The sequence below is a fragment of the Leishmania panamensis genome, assembly GCF_000755165.1.
Source record: "Leishmania panamensis strain MHOM/PA/94/PSC-1 chromosome 31 sequence".
Classification (NCBI taxonomy): Eukaryota; Euglenozoa; class Kinetoplastea; order Trypanosomatida; family Trypanosomatidae; genus Leishmania; species Leishmania panamensis.
In genome coordinates this window covers 470,813-497,863 of record NC_025878.1, presented here as the reverse complement: position 1 = coordinate 497,863, position 27,051 = coordinate 470,813, and the positions used below count along the sequence as shown (strand labels likewise).

General features: G+C 59.5%; 5 protein-coding genes across 5 annotated transcripts in view, besides 1 other annotated feature; all 5 read left to right on the top strand.

Annotated features, from left to right (window-relative positions):
- Positions 1–257: 257 nt before the first annotated feature.
- Positions 258–7,889, top strand: LPMP_311240 (hypothetical protein; the record flags this gene model as incomplete). Its single annotated transcript, XM_010703212.1, has 1 exon — positions 258–7,889. The coding sequence occupies one exon, from the start codon at positions 258–260 to the stop codon at positions 7,887–7,889; it is 7,632 nt and encodes a 2,543-aa protein (XP_010701514.1).
- A 2,302-nt stretch (positions 7,890–10,191) lies between these two features.
- LPMP_311230 (hypothetical protein) lies at positions 10,192–14,859 on the top strand (the record flags this gene model as incomplete). Its single annotated transcript, XM_010703211.1, has 1 exon — positions 10,192–14,859. The coding sequence occupies one exon, from the start codon at positions 10,192–10,194 to the stop codon at positions 14,857–14,859; it is 4,668 nt and encodes a 1,555-aa protein (XP_010701513.1).
- Positions 14,860–17,103: 2,244 nt separating this feature from the next.
- Positions 17,104–20,163, top strand: LPMP_311220 (hypothetical protein; the record flags this gene model as incomplete). Its single annotated transcript, XM_010703210.1, has 1 exon — positions 17,104–20,163. One exon carries the CDS (start codon positions 17,104–17,106, stop codon positions 20,161–20,163), a length of 3,060 nt encoding a protein of 1,019 aa, XP_010701512.1.
- A 2,426-nt stretch (positions 20,164–22,589) lies between these two features.
- On the top strand, positions 22,590–23,228 carry LPMP_311210 (multidrug resistance protein, copy 1-like protein; the record flags this gene model as incomplete). Its single annotated transcript, XM_010703209.1, has 1 exon — positions 22,590–23,228. One exon carries the CDS (start codon positions 22,590–22,592, stop codon positions 23,226–23,228), a length of 639 nt encoding a protein of 212 aa, XP_010701511.1.
- A 384-nt stretch (positions 23,229–23,612) lies between these two features.
- Positions 23,613–24,154: a repeat region.
- A 990-nt stretch (positions 24,155–25,144) lies between these two features.
- LPMP_311200 (p-glycoprotein e, putative) overlaps positions 25,145–27,051 on the top strand; it is a gene marked incomplete at both ends in the record, with an annotated part of 4,848 nt that continues 2,941 nt past the window's right edge. The window contains one exon of the mRNA XM_010703208.1: positions 25,145–27,051. Within this exon, the coding sequence (XP_010701510.1) occupies positions 25,145–27,051 (1,907 nt within the window).

Here is a 27,051-nt window from a genome sequence, read left to right as displayed (position 1 = left end):
CTTTTGCACCCGTGTCGCTGTTTCTGCTTTACCGCTGCCCCTGTCTGCCACCGTCGCTGGCCTCTAGTAGACGCGCGTGCATCTTCGCCACCTTTCTCTGGAGCGCACCTTTCCTTTTTCGTTTTCTCTTGCTGAGGGGACGCACGTCTGCACTCTGCTCGTGTGCATGTGTCTGTCCGTAGACACGCCGGCCTCATCTTCGCTGTCACGCCCTTCTGCCACTTTGCTTGACAATACGTCTTGGTTGAGGCCTTACGATGATTTCAAGCACCGAAGTCAAGAGTCATGAGGCCGGCAGCGCCACCACAGGCATCTCTGCAGTTTCATCCCCTGGTGCGACGGGAGCCCATGCACCAGGAAGCGGGCTCACTTCGTCGCTGCGCCGCACAGACGTCACATCGTCATCAACCACACCGTCTCCTTCGGTGGAAAACACAAGTGACATCGTTCAGGCTGAAGCAGCCTCTCCTTCTGGACGCAAGCAGCGGCTCAGCTTCAAGGACAAGCAGCGCCAACGCACTGGCGCTATCGGTGGCGCTGACTTTGTGCTCAGATGTATGAACCAATTCCCGACGTGCTCTTCCATAAGCCCCAGATCTTCGTCCTCTCCCCGAATGTCGGGCCTTTCTCCCGGTCAGGATCGCCCCCTCCAGCAGCCGGCCTCGAGGACGACTACGGCAGCAGCATCCTCATCTCTTACTGAGGGTGGGATAGCAGATCTCGAGCCTTCTCACAGAGGTGGCCGCAGTGGTGCGTCCCGTCCACCAAATCGGGCGCCCGTTGCTCTCACCACCTCCGATGCGCTCACGGAGACGGGGACAGTTGAGGGGCGCCCTATAGTGCCTGGCTCCACGGGTTTGCACACCAGCTCAGAGAACCTCTCCGTCACGAGCAAGCAGGCTGGTTCATCACACCAGCGCTCTGCCAGCCTTGCATCTTCGTCGACACCGCAAAGTTCGCTGAATCTGCCGCTGTTAGACACTACTGGCAGAGCAGCAGCACCTCCATTGCATTCACCCTCGTCACCAGAGGGGTGCACCTCTGTCAGCTCGACACCGGGCATAATGGCGATGCCGATAAATGCCCACGGCACGAAAGTGTCCATCCCAGCTCTGCGGACACAGACTACCAGCGGTAGCGCCACGACCTCTCCAACTGGGTTTTGGGACCGAGCAACACCGGAGGAGCTCCCCACCCCGTCACCCGTGTCGCCCCCCTCGACAAGCTCGCCAACGTTGAGCTTTAAGAATCGGCAGCGGGCCGCAGCGGCGATGCGGAAGTTCGTCATCACTTCAAGCTCAGGAGTTGGTGCCCTATCAGTGAGTAGCACGACTACCACGTCCTCCTTGCCGGCGACTAGCACTGCTCCACTCACAACACACAGCCCATCGACTGCGTTGCTAGAGAGAGCTACCTCCAATGCGATGTCGCCTGTGATTCAAGAATCGAGTCCGCCACCTGGTTCTCCTTTCCTTAGCCCATTGTCTCAGACACCTACACGAGATCTAGCCGCACAAGTGGACTGCACAGGACTGGCGTCTGCAGATAGAAGTCGTAATATGAGTATCGAGGGGGGTGCTGGCGAGCCGCCAGCGGCCCGGACACCTCCGAAACAGCAGGTCGCTAAGCTCACAGCTACTCGGAGCTCAAGGCCGTCACTCCCGCCCCTAGACACCGTCGCTTCTGCGCTGGCTTCTCACTTGAAGGGGTGCACGCAGCCCGAAGCCTCGGTAGCCGCGACCACGAAGCCCCAGTTTCGTTTCTTCGCTCAAGGCTGGCTGGCAGAGAACGAGGGGGGTCCGAGTCCAGATGCCATGCAGAGAGGAGTATGTGGGCAGCCCCGTGGGTTTCGGGACCGCAGTTGCAGCACTGCCACTACCTCCACCAGCCCCGCCAACGCGGGTGAGGGCGACAAGAGTTATGTGGGGGATGAGGAGGAGAGCCTGTTGACCTGCCCACAGAGCGAGAAGCGTGTGCACTTCTACAACCCCAACATCCAGTCGACGCTGGTGGAATTTCAGACGGCAAGTCCGTGCCTGCGGCGGAATACGAACTCTAGCGCGGCTGACTCACAAGAAAGCGGCATCGCCGAGACGGCGAACTCTACAGAGTGCTCTGACAACATACCTAGAGGACTAAGACGGTCGCAGACGTCGCCGAACGTTCTCACTGGCGAGTCAGAGGCGGATGTAATGCAGACACCCTGTCCTTCAAAGGGTGCTCGACCTTGCTCGCAAACGCGCACAGAAAGTCTCGAAGCAGCCACTCAGTCCACTGGGAGTGGGGTGGCGTCGCGACGTCTTCCTCCGGAGGTGCCGTGTACGTCGTCGATGATGGACTCGCCACCGCTGGAGCTCAAACCTGCACCGCAGCACAACGTGGATGACGTGCCTCGTACTGGTCCTTTACCGCCTCATATTCGTGAGATGCGCGCGCGAACCACGAGCCGCATTGTAGACCGCTGGAGGCAGCACCACCAGCCACCCACACCCCAGCGGGGCACACGTAGGACTCGCGACCTTGTCTCGACACACTCCAGCCTAACACTTGCTCTTTCTACTGAGAACTCTATCTCTTCAAGCAGTGCGCAGCTGAGCAACGCCGCATACTCACGAAGACGGCATCGCAACAAGATGCTGGCGCCAGACGGTACCGTGATTACCATCCCGCGCACCGGCGTTCTGGGAGGCGCAGAGAGCAGCGGTGTCTTCTCGCCCTCGCCACTGGGACTCCATGGGCGCACCCGCACGGTCGGTGACCTTGCCGCTATGAGTGTCGCCTCTGGGCAACGTGACGGCACGACTCTGAACTCCCCACCTGAACTCACGTCGCTGTCCTCACGATCCACTGCCACGTTGCAGTCGACCGTCAACCCTCGACTCCCTTCGTTCCCGACTCAAATAGTGGTCGAGCCTTCACAGTATACTGATGCAGGCTCAGCTGACATACGCAGCAGCCACAGTGACCTTCCGATTCCCCTCTGCCAGGTCCCAGCCACCACGTATCTGCCGTCTGAGTCGTCAGGCGAGTCGTCGTCGACAACTTCAGCTGAGCTGAGCGTGCATGCTAGCGGTCTTTCGGCCTTTTCCTCTGGTGTCTCTCCGCTGCCCACGCTGCATAACATGAGAAGCCACATCAGCCAGCTCGCAAAGGTGTCGTTTGCGATGTCTTCAGTGCTGATCCCAGGCGCGCAATCACCCAAGGACCTATCCAAGTCAGCGCCACGGGCCAAAGCGGATACTTCAGCCGGCTGCATCTCTATTGATGATCCGATCACTTACACAGGGCGGCGGCGGCAGAGCGTGACCAGAACAGGCGCCTACCCATCCCCAGGCGGCGGCGTTGTTGCCTCCACGGCTAATCCAGACGATTTTGAGGACTCCGATAGTGACTATCTACCGCGCAACTTCAGTGTGATGAGTGCGACCACGGCCGAGCTGCGCAAGCTGCGCCGTCGTAGCAACTACTCCAGTCTTCACTATGGCACCATGACTGGCTACCACCACAGGCGCAACGAACAGCGGCGGGAGAGCAGGGCAGCCTCGCGACAGGGCTGGCGCCTCGGCGACAGCGGCGGCTCTTGGTCCCAACAACGCCCCGCCACAGAGAACGACAGTAAGGACTCGACGGTGCTGTTCTCACCGACTGGGATTGCTACGAAAGGTGGCGCCAGCAGCAGGGCTGACAAAGCGGACACCGACGATGGTGGTGACTCAGTGTGGGAGCAGAAGGGTAGCGTTGAGGACGGCACTTCGAACGATGAGGATGACCTTCTTGGCGAGATGACGCATGGGCAATGGCGCCGCCGCAGCGAAAGTCGAGCGAAGGCTGGCACGGCTGCTGCTGCTGCTTCGGCAGCTCAAGAAGACGACGGAGATGCTGCACAGCGTCGCAGAGTGGGGATGTGGGCTTCGGTCGAGCACGTCTTCCTACCTCAGTACGAGCTCGTGCCAGAGGTGGCATCGACGGTGCCGCTCACCGTCCCTGCATCACCCCACAGCAACACGAACATTAGCACCAGCGCCGTAATCAGCGACGCTGAGATCAAACAGCACCGCTGCTCCTCACCTGGGAGCATTTTTGACAAGAACACAAGTGCAACACTGTACACCACGCCCGCGAGTGACCAGCAACCATCTCACCCATCGCCTGCCGCTGATTTGCACTTCACACCCATGCGAGTCGGCTCGCCATTTCTGAGAGCCACTAGCGGCAGCTTCATGATGCCGACGCCCCTGACTCCAAAAAGCAGCCCCTCTATGTATCCTGGCGGCAACGCTGGTCGCTCGCAGCCAAGCGGCCTTGTTGTTCTGCCAGACGCCAACTACAGCGTCGATACAAAGACGTCTGCGCCGCTGTCGTGCAGTCAATTCCGTCGCACTCCTGCGCAGACCACCGGCACGATGCGTCTCGAGCCGGAGGACTTCACGTTTGGAACGGTGGCCAGCGCGTACAACATGGACCCAGAGGAGGAGGAGGAGCTCCCGCAGGGCTCGTCTGATGCAAAGGTGGCGGCCCGCCTCATCTTTGACTCCGCTACCGGTGTTATGCTGATGGACCCGGATGACGAGGTTGGCCGGTACGAGCGACAGGGGCACATGCCGCCAGACGACCAAGGGGGTGTAGCGGCGCCGCCAAAGCATAACGAGGAGGGATTGGGGGCAAAGGGCGGCCGCGACGCGGGCGATGACGAGTCCAACGACGGCGCGTGCCACTGCGATGCCGCTTTTATCGCGAAAGACTTCAAAGGGCCGGACTGTAGTCGATACGATGCGAACGACCTCTACGACCACTGTAATCGTTGCCATCGGCGGCCAGCTGCCTTTCTCTGCTTGCACTGCCTTATGGCGGTGTGTCCATCGCACGTCCGCCGCCACCACCTGCAGAATCCGAGCCTGTGCACGCTGTTTCTGAACCTGCTAGACATCATGAACAGCTTCGACCGCATATTTTGGTGCGAGAAGTGCCAGCAATTCACGTGGAAGCACACCGAGGTCTACGACGCGCTGGTGGATCAGATCGCCTTCACACGCGGCACGTATCTGAAGCAGCCCGCCCGCGACATACACTGTGTCGGGTACGAGGTGCGACTGAAGGATGTGACCGCATCGGCAGCGGTACAGCAACCTTCAGTGCCAGTGGTCAGTGCCGAGACCCACGCTCGCGCGCATTCCATCCATGTCATGCCACCTGCCGCGACCCTCAATCAGACACTCTCTACGTCATCGCTCCCTGCCACTCCGCAGCTCATCGCCTCGTCGCCGGCCACAGAGGCGTTAACAGCATCGGAAACGTGCCCCGCCGCTGCACGCAAGCCGCAGTCGATTTCAAACGCGTTTGTGCCGCCAAGCGGAGGCTTACAGCTGACGACGGGAGCAGATGCCAGCATCTTTGATTTTGCCCCCGAATCCCCGTCTAGTGGCGGGCCGCCGTTGCGGCTGCGTCAGAGCGCTTTTTCGCTCAACTCCCCATTACAACTTCCTGTGCGCTCGCCGATGCAGAGGTACCTCAACCGTGACCCGCACTTCTCTGTCAGCAACGCAGTCACCGTAGGCGAGCCAGTCACGAAACTCTGCGCGCTTGGTGCGAGGGTGCAGGGGTGGCGTACAACCCAAGAAGACGCCGAGGCGGTGTTCTTGGTCGACATCCCAGCCATCTCCGAGGAGGTAGTGCACCGAAAGGAGCTCCAGGCAGTGGCGGCAGCAGCCGAGGCGGCCGCAAAAAAGTCACATGAGACGCTGGACAGCGGAGGGGCTACCCGACGAGACTCCTCACTTCTGGCTTACGATAGCCACGAAAGCAACACACTGTCCATCTCCGAGAATCCCCCCCAATTCAGCTCGCCACTTAGCGCGATGGACAGTGGGGCACATGAGGGGGTCTGTATGAGTGAGGAAGACGCAGTAGTCTCTGCCTCAGGAGCCGGAAAAGAGGAGGCCGATACGCTACCGAAGGAAACGATGCCGATGGCAGTATTCTGCATGTTTGACGGGCACGGTGGCGATGCGGTGGCGAAGCTGGCGGCTCGCCACTTCGAGGCCCACCTGCGGCGCGCGATCGAGGGAACGCGCCCAGATGACGTGCGTGCGCGCGCGCTCTTGTTCTTTCTCAAGGCGGAGACAGACTCGGCTACTGCTACGGGTGCGACAGCACCGTGGCTGCCCCCATCCTTGACAGCGGTCCCGACGTGCGGCGGTACTTTGAGCTACTTTGCTCCGAGCGCTACCTCCATGCCCACCCTAGCAGGCCCCGCGGCCGCTGCTGCAACGCTTGTGTCGAGCTCACCCACGTCTGGTGATGCGGCCTCCGTCCCTATGCCGTACTCGCATCTCTCCTCCCCATTCCAAAGGTCATCGGGCAGCACAACTTTGCTGGCTCCAGGCAACCACTCCGCCGCCAAGCGATCAGAACCGAACGGCGACGAAGCTTCTCTGTTACCCAAGACGTCTGGCGTATCGTTGACCCTGGCCGATGAGCTGCGTAACACGTCTATCTCCGGGTCTCTCTCTCTTCTTGTCCCGGTCACGGCCGAGTCACTGCGCCTCCACGTGTCAGGCAGCGCGTTTGGGCCGGCGGGTGTAGGTGTGAAGGGAACATCCCTTGCCTCTGATGGTGCAACTGGGAGCGTGGGGGGCAGGAACTGTCACAACATCAACACACGGGCGGGCGCCTCCCCGGCTGCTAGCAACCCCGCCGGCAACTCACAGTCCTTGAAGCGCAACCGAAAGTCTGGGACAACGTTGGATGCGTGGGAAGCAATGGAGGAGCCGTTGCCGGACATGATCTCTGCCGCGGTGGGCGTGGGATCGCCCCTCACTGCGATGTTCATGTCGAGATCGTTTACTGCTATAGACGACGTGCGACATGGGAGCCCCTTAATCCACAACACGAACGCGGTCGCCGGCAGCGTTGCCCTTTGCCCCTCCTCGGCGGCGGTGGTGTCGATCCCGGAGATGGAAATGCTGCGCCAGTACTTTGCGAGCATCATGGAGGATGCCCTGATTTCTCTCGATGACTACTTGCGCTCGACGCCAGAGGGGGCGCGTGGGGACTACGACTGCGTGGGCTGCACAGCCTGTGTGGTGGGCATCACTGCTAACTTTGTGCTGTGCGCGAATGTCGGTGATAGTGGGGCCGCCTTCTACACAAAGGACCGCATGAAGGTGATCAGCGTGAAGCACCGCGTTTCCGACGAGGCGGAGCAGGCCCGCATCCACGCCGCCGGCTACTCCGTTATCAATGGCCGTATTGAGGGCATGTCTGCCGTGCCGCGTGCGCTAGGTGACTTCGACTTCAAGCAGTGCGGCGGCCGCGACTCGCGCAAGCAGGCCGTCTCTGCCGTGCCAGACGTTACAATTATGCCGGTACCAAGCGACACGGATCAGTGGGGCATCGTACTTGCCTGCGATGGTGTGTGGGACACGGCAACACTGCACCAGGTGCACGTGGCGCTCACGAACACAGTCAACGACCTTGCCGTGTCAGGGTCAGCCATGGATGCTGTGCTGCGTGGTTCCGAACTCTATCACAACCGCCGGCGAGGCCCAGTTGCTGTTGCAGGGACTTCACCGCGGCGCTTGTCCTCAGACTCGCCGCAGAGCGAAGGCTGTTCTTTGCAGAGCAGTGGAGCATGCAGAAACAGCAGCATGAGCCTGTTGACCATCAAGCGCGAGAGTCTTACCTCGAAGGCTGGCACTGAGGAATCCATGATCAGCTACTACGATGACGACGACGGTGCGGCAACGCGACTTTCTCAAGTGGATGCAATTCTTCTCACGGCTGCCGCTGGCGTGTTTGCGCAGTGTGTGGCGCCGGAGGACAACGATGAGGGCATTGGTCTTGACAACTGCAGCCTTATCATTATCGAGCGCCGCAACGTGCAGGAATGATGGCGGGCGCCGTGCACCGGGACAGTTAATCATTGGTCTTTGTCCGTGGGAGGATGCGAGGATGGGCACGTAGGTGCAGGTGCTCGATAACGCACCGGGATGGCAGAATGCCGCGCCTGTGCGCCTCAAAACCGCTCCTTTGAGTTTCGTTGCGCTGCCGCCGAGAGGGAGCTGAGGTGGCCGCCTGTGCCCTCCCCTCCTCTCTCTCTCTCTCTTCTACGGCCTTTGGCGTCTGCGCGCCCGTCCTCCTGTGTGGCGTCTCTTTTCTTTCATTGCCTTCTTTTGCTTATTTTGTTGGTGCGACCCCCCGAGGCCCGTCCATCTCCTTGTCAAGACGCGCCTTGCAGAGAGCCCGATCCCGGTGGCATCCACGTGATTCCTCTGGCGCTTTTTCTCTATTTCTTGCTCGTGGTGGTGGTGGTGTACGTGTAGAGAATCCCTGAGGGCGTGCCCGTATGTTTTGGTGGTGGATCGCTGTGGGCGATGCGGTAGTAGAGATGGTGAAAACACCTGCTCGTGTCTGGGCTGGTGTGGGATGCCGTGCAAAGTTGATACTGTGGTGTACCAGACGACAAGAGTGTCAAATATATTCGATGCGAACCGTGGTACAGGTAGGCGTGCGCCTTAGTCGTGCTACTGGGCGGCTTTGCCGTGGCCACATACCCTGTTGGGCTCTCTTCGCTGCCCCACCAGCAGCAGAGTGTATTGCTCATCGAGATGCATGGGGTGTATTCCCCCTTCCCCTTCCCTTCTTTTCGCTTCCACCTCCTTAGCACTGACCCCCTTCCCTTGGTATCGCCTTGCTCTCCTCTCTGGTGTTGCAATTGACCATCATGTCTTCAATCCCAACGCCCCTCCCCCCTGATTGCCTGCGACACAGCACTCCAACCAACATCCCCCCTTCTCCTTTTTTTTTCCCTCGGTCTTTTCCTCCCTAGCGGGTGAAGACGCCCTTCTCAGCACTGCCAGCAGGCCCATATCACTGTGGCGCTGGAGGGCAGACAGCGCATCACACACCACACCGAAGGTCGTCAAACGACAGAGGACGAAAAGAGGAGCGGAGTCAACGTTCCCCACTCACCTGTCCAGCTATCCACATCTGCTTTGTACAGACGCTCATTATCGGTAAAGAAGGGGAGGAGGCGCAGCAACAGGCCAAACTTTGAGCCTCCCCATTATTATTACTTTTATGTATCCCACCTTTGGCTTCGACCGTGTACAGTGTCCGAACAGAGCACGTTCACACCATCCCACAGCACAAGGACGGGTGAAACTCCTTTTCTCGCTTGCTTGCCTCGCTTGTGTCGCTACTGTATCCCGCCACATTTGATCTCTCTGTTGTTGTGTGTTGTCGCAGTGCATGCCTTTCTGTACGAGTCTTCTCCTCGCGTCGTTTTTCCTCTTCCGCTACGCTACCGCTCTCCTTGAGCCTACCGTACGAGGCGAGTGCGCCTTGTATGAATGTATGTATGGGTGGGTGGGTCTGTGAGCCGGCAAGTGCTGTCTTTTTTTCGCACCTTTTCGCTGCGTCGAGAGCCACGTGTCGGAGAGCGGAGGCGGTGGTGTGTTCGGATTGAGCTCCGCCGCTGTCGGTGTCTGGTGCTTCGTTTTCCGCGTCCTCCATCCTCTGTTTCTGCCTTTTTTTTTTCTTGCAGTGCTGTCGTCTCTGCCGCCCCTCCTTTCACCCCCCACTCCGCTCCACACACTTTCATCCTCTCCGCGAGTTGGGGCACGGGACTGTCCACACACCCGAGGAGAGTCGGTGCGTAAGCGGCACGGGTGCGGATTGACGACCATTTTTTGTCTTCCTCCTCCTCCTCCTCCTCTGTTTGTGCTTGTGTGACTCATTTCACGTTTTTTCCCCTTCTCTCCCCGCTTCTTCAGCACTTTTTGGCGGGTTGGTTGGCTCGTATGTTTTGCTCCGCCACTACCCCCCCCCTTTTTTTTTCTTTGCTCTTTCACTGCACTGTAATCGCTGTCACACTGAGAGATGCACGCCACGAGCGCCCCAGTTAAGGGCGGCGGCAGAGAGCGTGAGACGCGCCACAGGCTTGGGGTGGCCATTTCGGAGGCGTACACAGGCGTTGGCAGTAGCGGCAACACTGGCGTCGCAGCGGTTGCTCAGTCATCTAGATTTCTTTCCCCCTCTGTCTCTCCGCTCTTTAGTCTAGCGCCGTCCACTGGGTGCGGCACCTCTGTGAGTGACGTAGTGGACTCTTGCGTTTCTTCGTCAGGCGTTGCTGTTCATGAGGTCGAACACGCGACCGTCGCATCTCGGCGCCACAGTCACGGTGCCCAGGCGATGTCATCCATCCCACCCCCGCTGCCATCGCGGCGACAGGGTGTCCTGAATTCGCTTCAGGGCAGTGCCGCGGGCAGTTTCAGCCCAATCAGCACGCGAGGACCACTACGGTACCACATAGCCTACAGCGGTTCGCCACCACAGCACCGGACATCCGTGTTGGCGGCAGCTGCAACCCGACCGAAGGCGGATGCTGCGACAGCAGAAAAGGGTGCCGCGGCTTTCGAACGCACTGACGTTGGCCCGTCAGCCTTCTCGACTGGTGGGCGACGCACCTCTTTGAAGTCCCCTCCTTTCGTCGCAGCCGCAGCGCCATCGGGAGGCGCCACTGTCACCCGATCAGTCCTTACCAGCGGGCACGCCAATTCCCTATTGCTGCAAGCAAGAGCCGCGTTGGCCAAGGCATCTGTGGCTCGGGACTCCGTTAAGGTAGATGCCCGCAGCGATGACTACAACGCAGTTCCCCTAGGTGAGGATGCTCACGATTCCCGCAATGGCTTGCCGTCTTCACTCTCTCAGCGTGTCGAAGGTCACGAGGGCCAGGGCCGTTGCGAAGAGGTTGGTAAGGAGGAGCATAAAAGCGACAGCGGTGCCGTCCCACGCGGCGAATCACAGAGGACCAGGCAAGCAACAGACGTATACGCCGATCAGCCGAAGTTGTCGCACGTTCCATCTCAGCTGAGAGTCGAAAAGTTGTTAGGGCTGGCAGCGGAGTCGGCTGCGACTCGGCGTCGCGTGGGCGTCTCTGCCATTTCCTTTGATCCCTCTTCTCGGAGAGCGCTTATTCAAGACCGCGCCGCGGCTTCCAACCCGACTGCAATAACGCCTGCCATCGAGGTATTTCACTCACGTGTGACGTCACCCTCTCGCCCCCACTTCAATCTCCCGGTGAATTGCACTGGGCACATGGAGGCACCTCTGTGTACCGCGTCAGACTCCCTGAAGGGGATTTCTGTACCCATGCCATCGGTGCGCTTCATCTACACGCGATCCTCCAGCAGCAGCAGCAATGCTCGAGGCTCTAAGAAGTCTACGCCTCTTTCGATACCGGCGGTGAAGGATGCCCTCGGCGATGACGTTCGTGCTACCGCCGCTGTGTCGACCGAGCCTGCGATTACCACACTCAAGGTGGCGGACCTAGCTGATGAGCGCGTTACGGCCACCACGACAGCTGCCTCAACCCAACTATCACTTGCGACCCAGTTGCTCCTCAGCCGTAGCACGTTGTCGCGGCAACATGTCGAAGGAAAGCTTCGGCGGCCCAGTGCGAGCATCCCCGTTACACTTGATGCCACCTGTGCCTATGCGCGCACACGGACGGCAGGGCCAGCCCCGCAGCTGTTCTCTGAAACACGCGATAGACCGACGGACGAGAAGCCTGGTGAAGCCTCGAGAAGAGATGTCGAGCACCCGGTGAATGACGCGCTGCAGCATACAGGCGCAAGGGACTTTGACGAAGCCTCGCAGTCGCGCCTGCAGCGGTGGCGCCAAGGTCAAGAGGGGAATCGCTCAAAGGCGAAGTATGTGGCCTCAATCAACACCTCGACCTCACCGACTGTTGAGGGTGACACAACTTCAAGAGAGATGGTGAAAAATAATGCAGGTGTAGCACCAAAAGGAGATGAGGTGAAGCCACTGCCAAGCGCACCAACGACGGTCGCGTCGGGGCAGCAGCAAGAGAGAGGGGAGCGAGGATCAGCACGAGGGGCCAGCGCCGCCACTGCTGACCTCGTAATCGCACCAGAGCCACCGACAGAGGAGCCAGAAAGGCAGCGCAGACGATCCTTGCCAGTAGATGCCGGAAATACTGCTACTGCGCCTACTGCAAGCGAGTCCTTTCTCCTCAGTGAAGCAATGCACAGCGACGCTGCACCGGACTCACCGGAGACTGAGCTGGCGTCTGTCGACTCCAGGCGAAGCTCAAAAGTGTCGATGGCGCCGCGGCCGAAACTGCCATCTACCGCGAAAAGTGGAAGTGTGGTTGATGAGTGTGGGGTTGCGGCTGTCAGAAATGAAGAAGTACAGGCTAGCTTGCCTGCCAAGGTGTCAACTCACGCTCCACCCCACAACTCCCCCTTCAGCTGCTACCTGACGGAGGACCCGGCGCATCGAGCAACTGCGGAAGAAGGTGCTCCGGTCGACGGGGTATCGCAGTCGTTGCCGCCACCGCAGGACTCTCCGGTGAGTGCAATTGCCGTGAAGCCTCCGCATCCGCCATCCACACAACACAAAACCCGTCCTTGCTTTGCACCAGGAGTGACTGAAGGCGTTACTCCGGCTAACCGCCAGCCATCAAACCGCGCATCGACGCATCAGTCTGTGTGGCGTCAGACCACGCGAGGGTCTACAGCGGCCGCAAAGGAGGCCTCTCTGCCTTTCTCGTCACCTGGCGTTGCCAAAGCGCGGGAGCTCTTCCGCGCAGTGCTTGAGCGTCGTGGACAACGGCTTCAGCTCCAGGAATCCTTGAACGCCGGCCGCGTCTCTCCCCAGCAGCTAGCCTCGATTGAGGCCCGTGCTGAGACGTCTGGTGAGGGAGCAGAGGTGTCGCCGGCTTTCCCTCGTTGCGAACAGCCAAGCGCGCGCCACACCACCGCCACTTCCAGCCCCTCCATATCTCCATGGAGTTTGATGCAGGGCGCGACTGTGGCCACGTTGTTAACAGCCGAGTCCGCACGCTCGTCGGCATGTGCGTCCAGTACTGTGACGCCAGGGGGTCTCAGCACTCTTTATATGAGCTCCGTTGTGAGTCTAGCGACGGGGCCTGACACTGGTGACGACGCGCCACGCAGCGGTGACGAGGCAGCAGCAGAGACATCTGGTGAGAGCGTTTTCTTTGCTCACCAGGGAGGTAGAGACTATCAAAGCTCTTTTCCCGGCACCGAGATAGCCGCCGAGAAGGCAGACACCGGTCTCAAGTCATCGCCATGCTCGGAGAACGAGGAGCTGGTGGGCAGTCGCTCCGTCAACCGGAAGCCTGATGCGTACACCTTTCTCCTACAGTGGATTCGCCAAAGCAGGGCGCAGTCGTCACGCCCCACTTCTGGTGCGCCAACACCTCTGCCAGCAGTGGATGTGGAGGTTGGTCTCGCTGCGATACCCACGACGACCGATAATGAACAGAACGCGCGCCTTGCCGAGCGGCGTGCTCTCGTTGACAAGTACCACCGACCTAGCAGAACTTCCAGCGACGTGGAGGTGGACACCAACAAGGCGCAGCGACCCGAGTTGGATGCGTCAAGGCCTGTCTCCAAGGCATCCTTTCTCCGCAAATCGTCAGACCCGTGTTGCTCTCACCAAAACAGTAGCTGTGCCACCTCCTTGTGCACCCCCTTCTTCGACAAGGACATGGTGTCCGAGAAACATCTGACCTCAGCACCTGCACCCCCCTCTGGTCAAGACATAGCTGAAAGCCACAACACTCTCGTAGATGATGCAGAGTGGCCTCCTCATACTCCCGCCTCTGCCGTGGTTGCTGACGCGGATGGTGCCCCCACCTCTACCGTCGCTGCTCTCGGTGACATCCAGCTACACGAGCTGGACAAACTCGAACAGAGCATCAACGCACTGTTGAAGAATTACGGGCCCAGCAAGGCGCCAGGTAAGGAGAGCACGCCGACAAAGATGACGGCCGCCGCTGCGCTGATGCGTGAGATGCCTCCGCCGGCAAGGACGTCCACGAGTATGAAGGCAAAGCACAAGGAGACCGTGTCAGTCTTAAAGGAACGCCGGAAGAAAGACTCGAATTGCGACACACCGGGGGTTAGCAGCTCTGAAGGCAATACCCACAGCTGGCGCCATCACGGCTGCGCAAGCGAAACCGACGATGACGACAGCCAATGGGAAGGAAGCGGACTCTGGTGTGGAGACGAGGCCACGTACGAAGCCAAGCCGCCAACGGTCTTTGTGCCGCCTCTTGACCTCACGCCGCTGCTGCTGCCAACGAACGATTCAGAGGACCTCAAGCCATATCGCATCCCGCTGCCCTCCGCCGTGCCGGCACCCGACGAGGCACACCGGCATCTTCTTCTCACTATCGGCGCTTATGCGGTAGCCTTTGGCGCAGAATGTAACACGGTGGCAGCGGGCGACGACAGTAGAGCTGGCGTCTGGACCGGTGGACCAAGCGCGTCCTCGTTGATGATGAGTGGAGAGGACGCTGCGCCGTCACCCAGCGACTCGGCGTCGTTTAACAACTCGTGCGCGCCGCCTTCCTGCCGGGCTCGCAGGAGCGGTACGTCCCTCACCGGCGTCTCTCCGTTTGTGAATGAGCGGATTCAGCGAATGCGAGCGTCATGGCAGCACTCCTCATCGACGGTGGACGTCACCGTAGACGTGCGGAGTCGAAGGGTATCTCGAGAGGTGAGCAGCTCTGTGAAGGACGGTGTTGATAGGGCGGAAAGCAAGCAGGCTGATGTTGGCAATGCATCGTTGCTAGAGAAAGCTGCCTACTCTAAGCAAGTGGAGAAAGGAGGATCTCTTTTCAGCGACGGGTCTGCCAATGCGCAGCAGCGCGCAGCCCACATACAGTTCACAGACGATAGCGATGCCTTAGATGGAGGTCGCGGTGCAGAGCGCGACCGGCGCGTGAGCCACCAGCGAGCTCGAGTGCAGCGCATTCTTCTGGACTGTCAGGAGCAGCGAAGGCGCAAGGGTGCCGTCGTCAAATAGTCGAGGGCTTCTACCTGCGCACTCATTGGTACCTGCATTGTGTCTTAGGACGTATGTGAGTGTGTGTGTGTGGGGGGGGGGGGAGGTGCGGCCGAATTACCTCAAGTATGCCGAGCCCACTTGGGTTTCTGTACACAGAGGGCTCAGCTCTCTCCCTCCCTCTCCCTCTCTCTTTCGTGCGCCTTGATGTGCAGTGTGCGTTTATATGAGTAGGCTGCCACCGACGCTGGTTGGGGGCCGCTTTTGTGAGTCGTGCCGTTTTTCTTTGTTCTCCTCTGCCGTACGTTTGGCTCCTTCAGGAGGGAGGCGTCGCTGCACGTCAAGGCTCGCGTTGCTCTGCTTTTCATCGCTTCCGGCTTTGCATGTTTGTTTCCGCCTCCTCCCCCATTGCCTGCCGTTCGTGCACATGCCATCTCCATCCAAGCGCCTATGAGCTTCTCTCTCTCTCTTTTCCCTTTCGTCTCTCTCCCGTTCTAGAAATGTAGGTAGGTGCAGGTAACCAGCCTTATGCTTCTCCATAAAGCTGTAGGGATGAGGTGGCATGGCAATACGGCCTTTTTGTTGGCAATGGTGTGCTTGTGTCGTCGTGGCTGCCCGCGCGTCCGGCGTCTCCCGATCACTGGGGCGATGTCTTCATTGCTGATTAGCGCATGTTTTTCCATAATTCGTTCGCGTATCTAAATTTTTTCTTTTCTTCTTTCTGCTCGTCGGTTTTGATGTCCTCTGCAATGCCTCTCCCTCTTTCCCTCCCTCCCTCCCTCTGTCGTTGCCGTGCTCCGCGTCGTGTCATGCGTTCCTCCGATGGTGCCTCTCTCTCTTTCTTCCCCACTGACCCCTCTCCCTTTGGGTGTCCAACGCTTCGCATGCTTGTCTTCTCCTTTTCTCGAGCCATGTTTCTTCGAACAGCCCTTCGACTCAGTTTACTCCCTCGCAAAACTCCCCCACAAACAGCGGAAAAGACGAACCCCCCCAAAATGTATGCGTACGCTTTCAAGGCAATGCAGCGATCTCCAGGTCGTCGGGCTCCTTTCTGTGCTTCGGTCATCTACTCGCGCCTCAATGGTCTGGTGAATGTTTTTCACCTTGTGGCAGGTGCGGACGTGCTGCCAGCGTATTTGCTCGCACGCAAGCGCTTACTCGACCACACCCCGGCACGAGTGGGCGTTAGAGCATGTGCCCCATATTGCATACTTTTCACCCCCTTCCTCTCTCCTTATTGATTCTTCTCCACTCTGCGCGCCTTTCACCGAGCGCGAAGGCGGTGGCGGTTCTGCCAGAGCTTTGTGTGCAGTCTGTATTATCATATCCATCATCTCCTCGCTGCGACGCTACACACGCAGGGGTCTCTCATTAGCGTCAAAGCAGCGTCAATTTTGGTTGCAGCCACCCCCCCCCCCCAAACACACACAAACACAAAAAAAAGGCCCCACCACCGACCAGTAACGCGAGACGCACGCGACGTGCGCCCAGCAGCACATCGAATCCTCCGTTGCCCCTTCCCCGTCTTCCCTTCACTTGCGAAGGCAGAACCGGGGAGAGCCAGTATCGGCAACTTGTGGTGCCGCTGTGACCTTCTACCTCTGTTCATCCCTCCTCCTCTATACTTTTCTCTCGCACCGTGCGCCCCAGCGGCGCTTCATTGTATTCTCATTCTTCTGAGTTTTTGGCGTCTGTTGTCTTTCTCTTCTCTTCGCACTTTGCTGCGCATCGTGCTCGTGTTGGCCGCCCCCCTCCCTCCCATTCACTTCCCCTGAGAGGCGCTTTTGGCTGGCCATTCTCTCTGGCCTGGCCGCTTCCCAGGCGGAAGCGACAGCCCACACGGGCGCCTCGCAAAGAGGAGGCCGAAGAAGGAAGGAAGGAAGGGCGAAGGAAAACGGGCTGAGGGAGAGGAAGGTGGGGGGAAAAAAGCGTCCGAAGCGCACTCACAACACCCAAGCGTGGTCGTCCTCCACAACGTAAATCAACCAACCCGGAGGCGGTGTTGGGGGCTTCAGCTTTCTTGCAGGGACGCGCACGCACGGCGTTGTGTTTTCGTTGTCAGGCTTCCCACCATTGGCCATCTCTTTTCGTTTTTGCTTCTTTGGCCGCCTGTGCTCGTGCCTGCGAGTTGCGCTCCACTGTGGCTTATCGAGCGCTCTTGCTGTGGGGCTCTTTTCTCAGACTTTATTCGCCCCCCTTTTTTTCTTCTGTTTGCCTTTCCGCCTCTCTTTTCCGTTTCAGCTGCAAACAACGAACAAACAAAACATGTCAACCCCGCCGTCACTGACGCACTCGAGCCGTGCCACGAGGCGGGTCTCTTTTGCCCCTGTGCTGAGCGACATTAAGACCCGGTTGAGCACAGCCAGGGCAAAGGTGACTGCAGAGGCATCATTGTACGTATCAGCCAAGGGCACGGGGAGAGAGAATGCACGACGGACCGCTAAGGCACTGGGGCAGGAGGGCGCCGTTACCTCTACTGCTGCGCCGCGCGACTTCACATCTCTCGCAGTGGAGCACCATGATACGCAACCGGCAACCACCTCTCACTGTGCCCGCGATGCGAGCAGCTGCAGCTCCTCGCGCCAGTCCTTCCCCGGAGCATACCAGGGCGAGAAGACTAAATCGCCTTCTGCGAACCGCGTTACAGGGGCGCAGGAGCTCTCCCTCAAGGGTACACCGCTAGTGAGGACAATGCTTCATCCAGCTTGCTGCAAATCATCGCCATCCACGTCCCCTCGCAGCAGCCACAGCCCCCCCGGCCACCTACTAACCCTTTCCAGGGGTGTCATAGCGATGGGCGACGCCAGGGATAGCACATCGACGCATGGAAGCAACCCGTACACCGATATGGATCCGGACACCTCGAGCGAGAACTGCCGCCACGTTGTGGTGTGGGATTCCTTCACACGCCACGAGGACGCCCTTCGACGGCTGGCGCTTTCAAAACACTTCGATCTCTGCGAGACCGAGCTCTACAAGTGCATGCAGAAACTACCTTCGGAGGAGGTAAGTATTACTGCGCAGGCTTCCTCCCGTGGTGACTGTGCGGCTGAGTCTGAGCATAAAATAGTGCGACTGAAGGCAGCTCTTGCGAACGCAACCCCCACCTCTCTGGAGCTCACGGGGACTTTGGGTAGTGACCTGGCGGATTCGCTGACGCCATTGCAGTCGCCCCCACGTTCCCATCAAGCAGTGACTGCAAATCGCAGCTGTTGTATCTCCTCTGCAGCTGATGTGGAGCGGGTAGGAGAGAGGGGCGCTAAGTGTGGCAGGCAATCTCTCAACGAGGGCAGCCCTGCAGCCGCCAAGAAGGCGGGTGAAACGAACTCCTCAATCCAACAGCCAACAGACATCTTAGAGGCGGCATCACCAATACAAATCTCCAGCGCACGTAGCGCAGGCAGCAGCTGCTCATTCGTGGAGGCTTCGAGGACGTTGATAGTCAGCGAGGTGGCGAAACAACGTCCGCCATCGCAGCCGCGCATGGCCCTGGCGGCGTGGCATAATACTCAAAAAGGTGACCTGCCGAGCGTAGCGCAGGTGGCAAGGAGTGCGGAGCCTTCACAAACAGCGAGTACTGGACTGACGGCGAGTCGCAGCTTCACACCACGCAGTAGCACTGTCGCATCTGTTCTCGCGTATACCTCTATTTCAGCCACAGCGAAGATAGTGGAGGCTTCTGCAACGGGCACGAAGACATGGCCAGATCAGCCGTCTCTTTTGCCGTCGCGAAGGACAGCAGCAAGCACCGCAGACACCGGAAGAGAAGAGAGAGCTGCCACCAAAGCTACGCCGCCGCAGCGCTGCGACATTGATCGTTTCACTGCCACTACTCCAAGATGCGAGCACCACGAGAATCAGTTGTGGGTGCACCACGCCGCTGCACTACCTTACTTTGTCTCGCCACCACCGCTACAACAGGCGCCCTCGTTGCCCCTTCCCACGAAAGACACCGATGCAGCGGCGGCAACTGTCGAACAGCAGCAGCCGACCGGCATCACACCGCTGCGAGCTAAGGCACTCGTAGGCACTCCAGCTCGCGGCACCCCCGTACCCCCGCAGGGCCAGCTGACATCGCCGTCTCTTGCAGGCTCGGCGCTGGCACGCTACCGCGCCAAGCAAGGCTGTCAAAATCCGGCAAGTCACTTTCACTTGCAGCTTGCAGGCACGCCTCGCCAAGCCACCTCCGCCACCCACGGGCCACCACAACGGGCAGCCGCCACTAGCGAGCCGAGTGGAGTGCCGGTTCCAGAGAGGGGCGAGTGTTCTGTGACTGCAACGCGGGATTCCAGTGCGGGCAGAAATGCCACACACAACGGAGCTCACTCCACACTCATACCAGAGCAACGGCAACGTGCCTCTTTGAGGATGGACAGAAGGCTCAGCACAACTCACAACACGTCTTCTGTTGAGTCGCAGGAGAAAATGCTGAGGTCGGCGGAGCGATGTCCTGCTGTGCCTCGCGCGTCCGCAGCAGCAAATCCCACCTCAACGCTGTCGCCGAGGCCGGCCAAATCGTATACACCGGCTCACAAGCTGTCTTTCGAGTGTTCTCTTTCCTCCCCTGCTTCAGCGGAATCCTCGCCCTCCCACTCGTGTGCTTTCAATGCACCAATGATGAGACACTCGACAGAGCCCATCACTGCTGCCTCCTCCCCAAGTCCCTCCCGTTCTCCAACAGGCACCTCACACCCGTTACCATCTGATGCTCAGCAGCGGCGGTCAGGGCTCCGCACGGCATCGGCTTCTGCGCTTCGCGTGAGAAGCGCACAATTGTCTGCGAATACCTCGGCAGCCCACACTCTAACCCGCACAGTGGTACAAGCAATGAGCTCAAATAGGTTATCGGGGGCAGCAGTGGAGGGGCAACCGCTGCCGCCGGGGCCATTGGTCTCTCTGCCACAGAACCGAGAGCTGTTTTCCGACGACATCGCCTCTTGGTTCCCTTCGGATTCTGCTGTTGCGCCTGTCGACGGTGCACGGCATCTCTCAGATACCAAGTGGTGGTCCTCTGAAGAGCCATTCGAGGCGGAACGGAACGCTGCAGTCGCTGACGGCGCGCTGCTGCACGGAACCACACGCGAGAAAAGCACCGAGCTGCGCGTGAATGGAAGAGATTTTCTCTGGGACGACATCGTCGCGCTGGAGCGTCGTGTCGGGGGCCTGGAGAGCTGTACCACGGTACTGGAGCAGAATGCGGCGAAGCGTTCAGTGCTTGAGGCCATTCGACACCTGAAGATGCGCGTTAGTGCATTGGAGGCGCGCGCCACCTTACTAGAACGAGAGTCGAGCGCCCCACTCCTGCAGATCGTCTGGCAGGACTAACAACTTATTTTCTCCTTTGCCTCTTTGGGAGGGAAGGCGTAGTAGTACAGCATGAGACGCAGCTCTACTGCGGTGCTTAACACATTCTCAACAGAGTTGGTGGCGCACATGGCATGCTGAGCCTTGCCCCTCCCTCCCTCTCTCTGTGCTCTCTCATATTCTGCTGAAGCCCATGACCCATTTTGCCTTTGGCTGCGCATACATTTGTGTTTGTTATTCCCTTTCCTCTGCTCGAGTGCATTGCCGTGGGCACTCTCCCCCCTCTTCTTGCTCGGTTTCCTCAGCCCCCCCCTCCCCCCTTTTTTGCTCACTCGTCTTTGTGTTGCGGCGTAGAGAGGGCTATTGGCAGCGAAGCTTCGGGGATGAGAGAAGGACACGGAAATGACGGGCCTTCCTGCGCTTCCTCACATCCCTGGCTGATTCTGTCTTCCTCTTTCTGTGCGCTTGCGGGGCGCGGGTGAGTTGCTTCAGGCTCTGTTTCTTCTGTGTCGTCATGCCTGTCTAGTGTATGGTGGGCGTTGCCTGTGCCTGTGTGCAGGTGTGTGTCGCTGAACGCCCGCTCTTCCTGTCTTCTTTGTCCGGGGCATATTGTTCTCTCTTCTTGCTCTCTCTCTCTCCCCCTCTCCGTGCCTTTCTCCGCCTCACTGCACCACTACGACTCTGCTGTGTGTTGCGGTAAGGAGTCCGATGCCACACCACAGAAGGCGTGACGCAATAGCAAAAAAGGCACCACTATGAAAGGCACATCATCGGGTGTACACGCCACCTTCAACGCGTGTCCACACACCTAGAAAAAAAGTGCCCACAATGGGTGCGAGGCCGGGGCACGTGCCGCAGCTCATGTGAGTGCCGACACACTTAGGAGTGGCCGCGACGCCGCCACAGCCAAGAAGAAAAGTAGACCACTAGTGTGTGGTGTCATGGAGGGCTTGGCCTTCCCCACCCTGCCTTGCGCATCGCTTTCCGCCACTTACATCACTCACATTGTCTCTCGCACTCCACTGAATTCCCTTCTGTCGCTCCTCTCCCTTCCTGTGCCTTCGGCTCTCTGCTCTGCTCTTGATGAAGGCACACATCTCTGTTGGGCCATCCCCTTCTTCTGTTTCCACCGCTCCTGTTCGAGGATGGTAAGAAGGGCTCTTGCGCTTCTGCCGTTTAACTCAGCGGTTTACCGTCTTCTCTTCCAGTCACTCTAGTCGTCCTTCCGCTCCGTACTCATCGTTGCACCGCGGGGGCAATAAAAACATCACTGGCAACCCTGTGAGGTGACGGCGATGCACTGCAGCGGCAGAGCAGCTGGGCGTCTAACATAGAGAAGCGAGCATACCGAAGGCAGACGCAAGTGTAGTGACCGCAAGTTGTCGTGATTGTGCGCTGCGTGCTTATTGGGCTAGCGTGGTGTGGTAGCGCGGTAGCCTCCCTGTTGCTTCTCGCTCCCTGACAGGGCTGTCGGGTGTCTTTTTTTCCTCTTGAGCATTCATGTTTGTGCGTCACTCGCACACCGGGAGCACCGCTGTTACCTCCGCCAGACCCCTTCGGCTCCGTTCTTTCTCTCCTTGTCGTGTTTCGCTTGAGCTCTCTTTCCCTACCCCACCCTCCCTCTCTCTCTCTCTCTACCGCTCCCCTCTCCCTCCTTCGGCTTGGTGAGCGCGCGCCTCTGTTTGCCTTTCCCCTGCGCCCTTAAATTGGTTTACGTGGCGTCTCTTGCTCGTGGTGCTCTTCGTCGCCTTTATGCCTCTCTCCCCCCTCCCTCCTCCTCCTACTACTCTCTTTTTACCTCTCAAGCCCGATTGTCATCGTTGGCCCCCACCCGCAGCTCGCGATCCTCTCCTTTCACGTTTTCCCACCACCACTCCTCTCCCCGCCTCACCCTCGCCGGGTTCAGCTGCCCGATGCCTATGTGTCGGGAGCAACGACGGCTGTGAGCATCGGCCAACAAAAACAAATAAACTTCCTCACCCCCCCCCCACTGCCGCCCAGGGAGTGACTCCTTTTGTGACTTCTCTCTGCTTCCCCCCTCCCCACCCGCTCCCTTTTTCTCTTTGGCAGCATTGTTCTACCAGAGCCTCAGCTGCTATAGCCGAGGGAGTGCTCCTGTATCTCTAACACGGGCGTTTTTACCGTCATACTCTACATATTTCTGCCCTAGAGCTTCGCAATCTTCAACAGCTGGTGCACACTACGTTGCTTCACCGCAGATCCACTACGGCTGCACAGCGTGCCACGTGAGCGGTCTGCTTTTCTTCGCCCTCTTCCCTCGTGCTGCTCGACGCTTTCAAAGCCTCGACTACCGCTGCGTGAATGTTCGCATCTCCTGCAGAAGACGAACTTCGCGCGGAAGCGCCCCACCTTGCCCGTGTGACCTCCCGACAGTACATTCACCGGTGCGTCATCTAACTTCCGCTACATCACCCACTGCGCCAAGAATGACAGACCTCGTTGGTGAAGAGTCGCCCTATGCCATGCAGACGGAGGACCGCTCGGGCTGGATCTTTGGCGCGCTCTTCTACACGTGGATTGGCGATCTCATGCAGCGCGCGGCGCGAGAGGAGCTGAGCGCGGATCGGCTGCCGCACCCCATGCGGGAGTACCGCGCCTACAACGCCGGCGTCGCACTGGCCGCGGAGCTGCAGCGTCAGCGGGCACGCCGCCATGCGTGGGACGGCTACGTGGGCGCGCGCGTCGGGGTGCTCTGGGATGACGCCAGCGACGGCGTGCTGCGCTGGGTGGGTGCGGTGCAGCAGTACGGCACGCCACAGCAGCTGTACGCGGGCGTGGAGTGGCGCGTGGCCCCGTCGCGGCGTCGTGGCGGCTGGGCTGGCCGCTGCATGCGCCGGCTGCTGTGCCGCCGAGGCCGCAGCCCTGTCCCCGAGCACGGCCCGGGGGCGTACCACCGCGGCGAGGTGGATGGCGAGCACCTCTTCGACCCTGTGGAGGACGACACGGTGCTGACGTGCGAGCGGGTGGAGCGCCAGGGATCTGCACTCAATGTGTTGGTGAGGTCGCTGAGCAAAGGCGCCCAGCAGGCATTTTACGCGGTATTGAATGAAGGTGGTGGTGTGTGAAGTCGAAGATGGCCGACGCTGCGCACAACGGTCTTGTGATGAGCTGTGTGGCGCACATCCGTGCTTCTGGATAGATGTGCGGAGCTGCGCTGTTCAGCGCGTTCGAGCTTTCTCTCTTGATGCTACTTACCTCATTATATGGCAATAGGTGAACCACCAAGGCGATCTTTACTGGGCAGTGTGGTGGTTCTTCTCATCTTGCTGCTTCTCAGTTCTTCACGGAATCAGACGCCGGCGTGTGTTCTCTCTCTGTCTCCTCTCCCCGCTGTCGGTAATGCTGTACATCTGCTCGCCTATGAGTGCGAACTTCTCTTCTCCCTTCTGTAGTTTCATTCTCATTCTGTATGCACACTTCCTCCGTGTTTTATCGCAGGGTCCAGTGATCCGATGACGCGGGAAAACTCAGCCTGGCAAAAAAGGGTCTAGTACGACCACTCGCTCTGGGGAAGCCAAGCAGCTGTCTATCCTTACCAATGCCGAACCTCTTCTGGTGGTGTCAGGGCCGTGTGCCTGCGAGGTAGGGAGGTCAGTGCGATGTATTGCTACTGATGTCGGCGGTCAGATCCTGAAGGGCGTTGCTTCAGAGAAGCCTGCGACCCTAAACACGTCTGCGCCATCCATATAATGGGCAGAGTCTCAGCGCGGCTGGAACGCATTTCACTTGGACTTCACTGCCTACTAGTGTGGGGAGTCTGAGCCCCCCTTCCCCCCGAGGGATGCACCAGGTGGTGACCGGTACAGTGGGAGCTGCTATGAGATGACCTGCGGAGTGTAGTCCGGGTGAAGCTTGAGGCAGCGGGCGTGTCTCGATGGCTGAGACGCCATCGGTATAGCACGTGTCTTGCGCTGCTTTGCAGTGCACTACTGGCCTGTGGCAGATCCGGGGGTGGGGTAGAGTTTACCTCGTGCTCTACGACAGTGTGGACACACTGGAACTGAAATTAAAGCTCTTTTTGGATAACGAGTGGCCATCAGCGAAGCATCAGCACTCACGTTACGCGAGCGCTGTGGCAGAGGTCAGGCGCGGAAGACTGCGAGGGTGGGTCGTGCATTTCGCTCGTGGTCGTCGGTCTGGTGCATTCCTTTGGCGAGCGCCACAAGTGTGTACAAACGCTGCGTATTCCGCCTCCTCCCCTGTCCTCTTCTCTGCGCCCCCTTCAGGTGACCCCCACCCCATTCGCTCCACATTTCCCTCTCGTTTTCATTTTCCCACGCTGTGGGTCTCTGTACCACTGCAAGCACTGCCGTCGCTGAGCTTCCTCTTTTCCCAGCCCCCCCCACCCCCCACCCCCACCCCACCACACACACACACACCCTTCTCGGCACCATTCGGCATTTGTGTCGTTGCTGCCACACTCACATTTCACCTGCTCGCCTTGTTTCGTTGTCTTTCGTTCGGTTGCGTCTTTTCACCAGCGCTATATTCCCCCCTCCCCCCTCTTTGCTTTGGGTGGCAGCCCGACTCGGGGCTTCGCCCCTTTTTACTTCGCTTCTGACGCCTCTTACAGGGTCTTGGGCGCACACACGCACACACATTCAACGACATAGTCACCACACAGCGCACACTCGAGGTGTTTTTGCCGGTGGCCGCGCGCGTGACGGGGCGCGCTCTCTCTCTTCCCGTTGACTTGCTTTGACGTTATTGTGCTCATTGTGAGAGGGTATTTGGCGGACATTGCCGCTCGCTCGCGATCTCTTTCGGTCGTGCTGGCGTTCACTCTGCTCGGAGTCTCCCTGTCTCTTTCTGGGCACTCCTTGCGCAGAATCTCGGCGTTCGATCTGAGCGAAAAGAAAGTGACCGACAGGCTCCGCGCCTCTCCTCAGCTCGCGCACTTAGCGCACGTCGCTGCTTCCCCAAACGACGATGCGCAGAGCGATCCACGCGGTCATCCCTTAGCAGCACTACACAAAAAGAAATGCACTCGCTTTACGGGGCGGAGCCGTCGTATGCCGTGCAGGCGGAGGACCGCTCGGGCTGGATCTTTGGCGCGCTCTTCTACACGTGGATTGGCGATCTCATGCAGCGCGCGGCGCGAGAGGAGCTGAGCGCGGATCGGCTGCCGCACCCCATGCGGGAGTACCGCGCCTACAACGCCGGCGTCGCACTGGCCGCGGAGCTGCAGCGTCAGCGGGCACGCCGCCATGCGTGGGACGGCTACGTGGGCGCGCGCGTCGGGGTGCTCTGGGATGACGCCAGCGACGGCGTGCTGCGCTGGGTGGGTGCGGTGCAGCAGTACGGCACGCCACAGCAGCTGTACGCGGGCGTGGAGTGGCGCGTGGCCCCGTCGCGGCGTTGTGGCGGCTGGGCTGGCCGCTGCATGCGCCGGCTGCTGTGCCGCCGAGGCCGCAGCCCTGTCCCCGAGCACGGCCCGGGGGCGTACCACCGCGGCGAGGTGGATGGCGAGCACCTCTTCGACCCTGTGGAGGACGACACGGTTCTGACGTGCGAGCGGGTGGAGGATGTGTTTTTCTGGCGAGAAAAGCCCGAAGGGGAGGCCCGTGGAGCATCAGCTACCGGAGAGGGTCCCGGCGGCGACTCAGAGGGGGGCGGTGGGGGAACATCAGCGGAGAGTGGGATAGGCATTCCTGCCCCACCGACGTGCATGTCTGTAACGCGGGCTCTCATTCACGTTCTCCGCTGGCAACTGCTTCTTTTGGGGCTATTGCGTGTGACAGTGGAGGTATCGACTCTTCTGACTCCCATGGCGCTCAGTTGGTACCTTCGCCTCCTCCAGAGCAGTGCAGACACTCCATCTGCTGAGAGTGCAAGCAGCGGCGCCAGCAGCGCGGCTGCTACGTCTTCGGAGTTATCCAGCTCTGCGGAGGGCGAGAGCATGAGGGGTGGTGCGTGGCAGACCTTGGCAAGCGTCCTTCTCCTCTTTAGCATTGCGCTCGTGCGCAGTCTTGCCCTTCAGAAGTACATTCAGGTTGTTCACCGTAACGCGTACGCCATCCGGTCGGCCTTGTCTTCCTGCGTCACAGCCAAGTGCCTATGCATTGCGTCGCGAGAACTGCGGCGTCCTGAGCTGAACCCTGGTCGCATCGTGAACCTCATCTCGACGGATGTGGCAAGTGTAGAGAGCACGCTTTACGTCTTGTGGATGACAGTGACGGTGCCACTTCAAGTGTGTGTTACTGTGTTCCTGCTCTACCGGAGCATTGGGCAGATGGCGGGCATCAGCATTGTGGTACTGTTACTCTCCTTGCCGGTGCAGGTTGTTCTGACAAGAATGACGTACGCTTATACCTTAGACATGGCAAAGCTCTCTGACGCCCGCATTCGCTTTGTGAACGAGTTTCTCTCCGGCATCCGCTCCGTCAAGTTCATGAGTCTCGAGGACATCTTCGAGAGGGAGATAGATGAGCGCAGAAGAGTTGAGCTCCGTGCTGTACGCCGATTCCAGCTCGTTTCCATCGCTACCTCGTTGCTTTCCCAGTGTGTGCCAACCTGCACAACAGCTGCGGTCATTGTGGCTTACTACCGCACGGGTAAGCCCATGTCCCCCGCTGTCATTTACCCCATTCTCTCGCTGCTCGGCCTCCTGGATATTCCCTTTGAGGTCATTGCGAACCTCATTGGTGTGTATGCGCAGTTCTTGGTGTCGATGCGGCGCCTCACCTCCTTCCTCGCCGCTGACGACGCGCAGGCACACGACATCCTTGAGGAGGCTCTGGTGTCGGGGGAGGGCGACGATGCGAGTGCTGTGCTGTGCAACGCGACGGTGAGCACCTACAAGGCTGTGCCGCTGCCACCACCCCGCAGCCGCAGAAGCAGCGGCGAGGGTGACACGCACTACGAGCTGCGCGCCAAGACGGTGCTGGT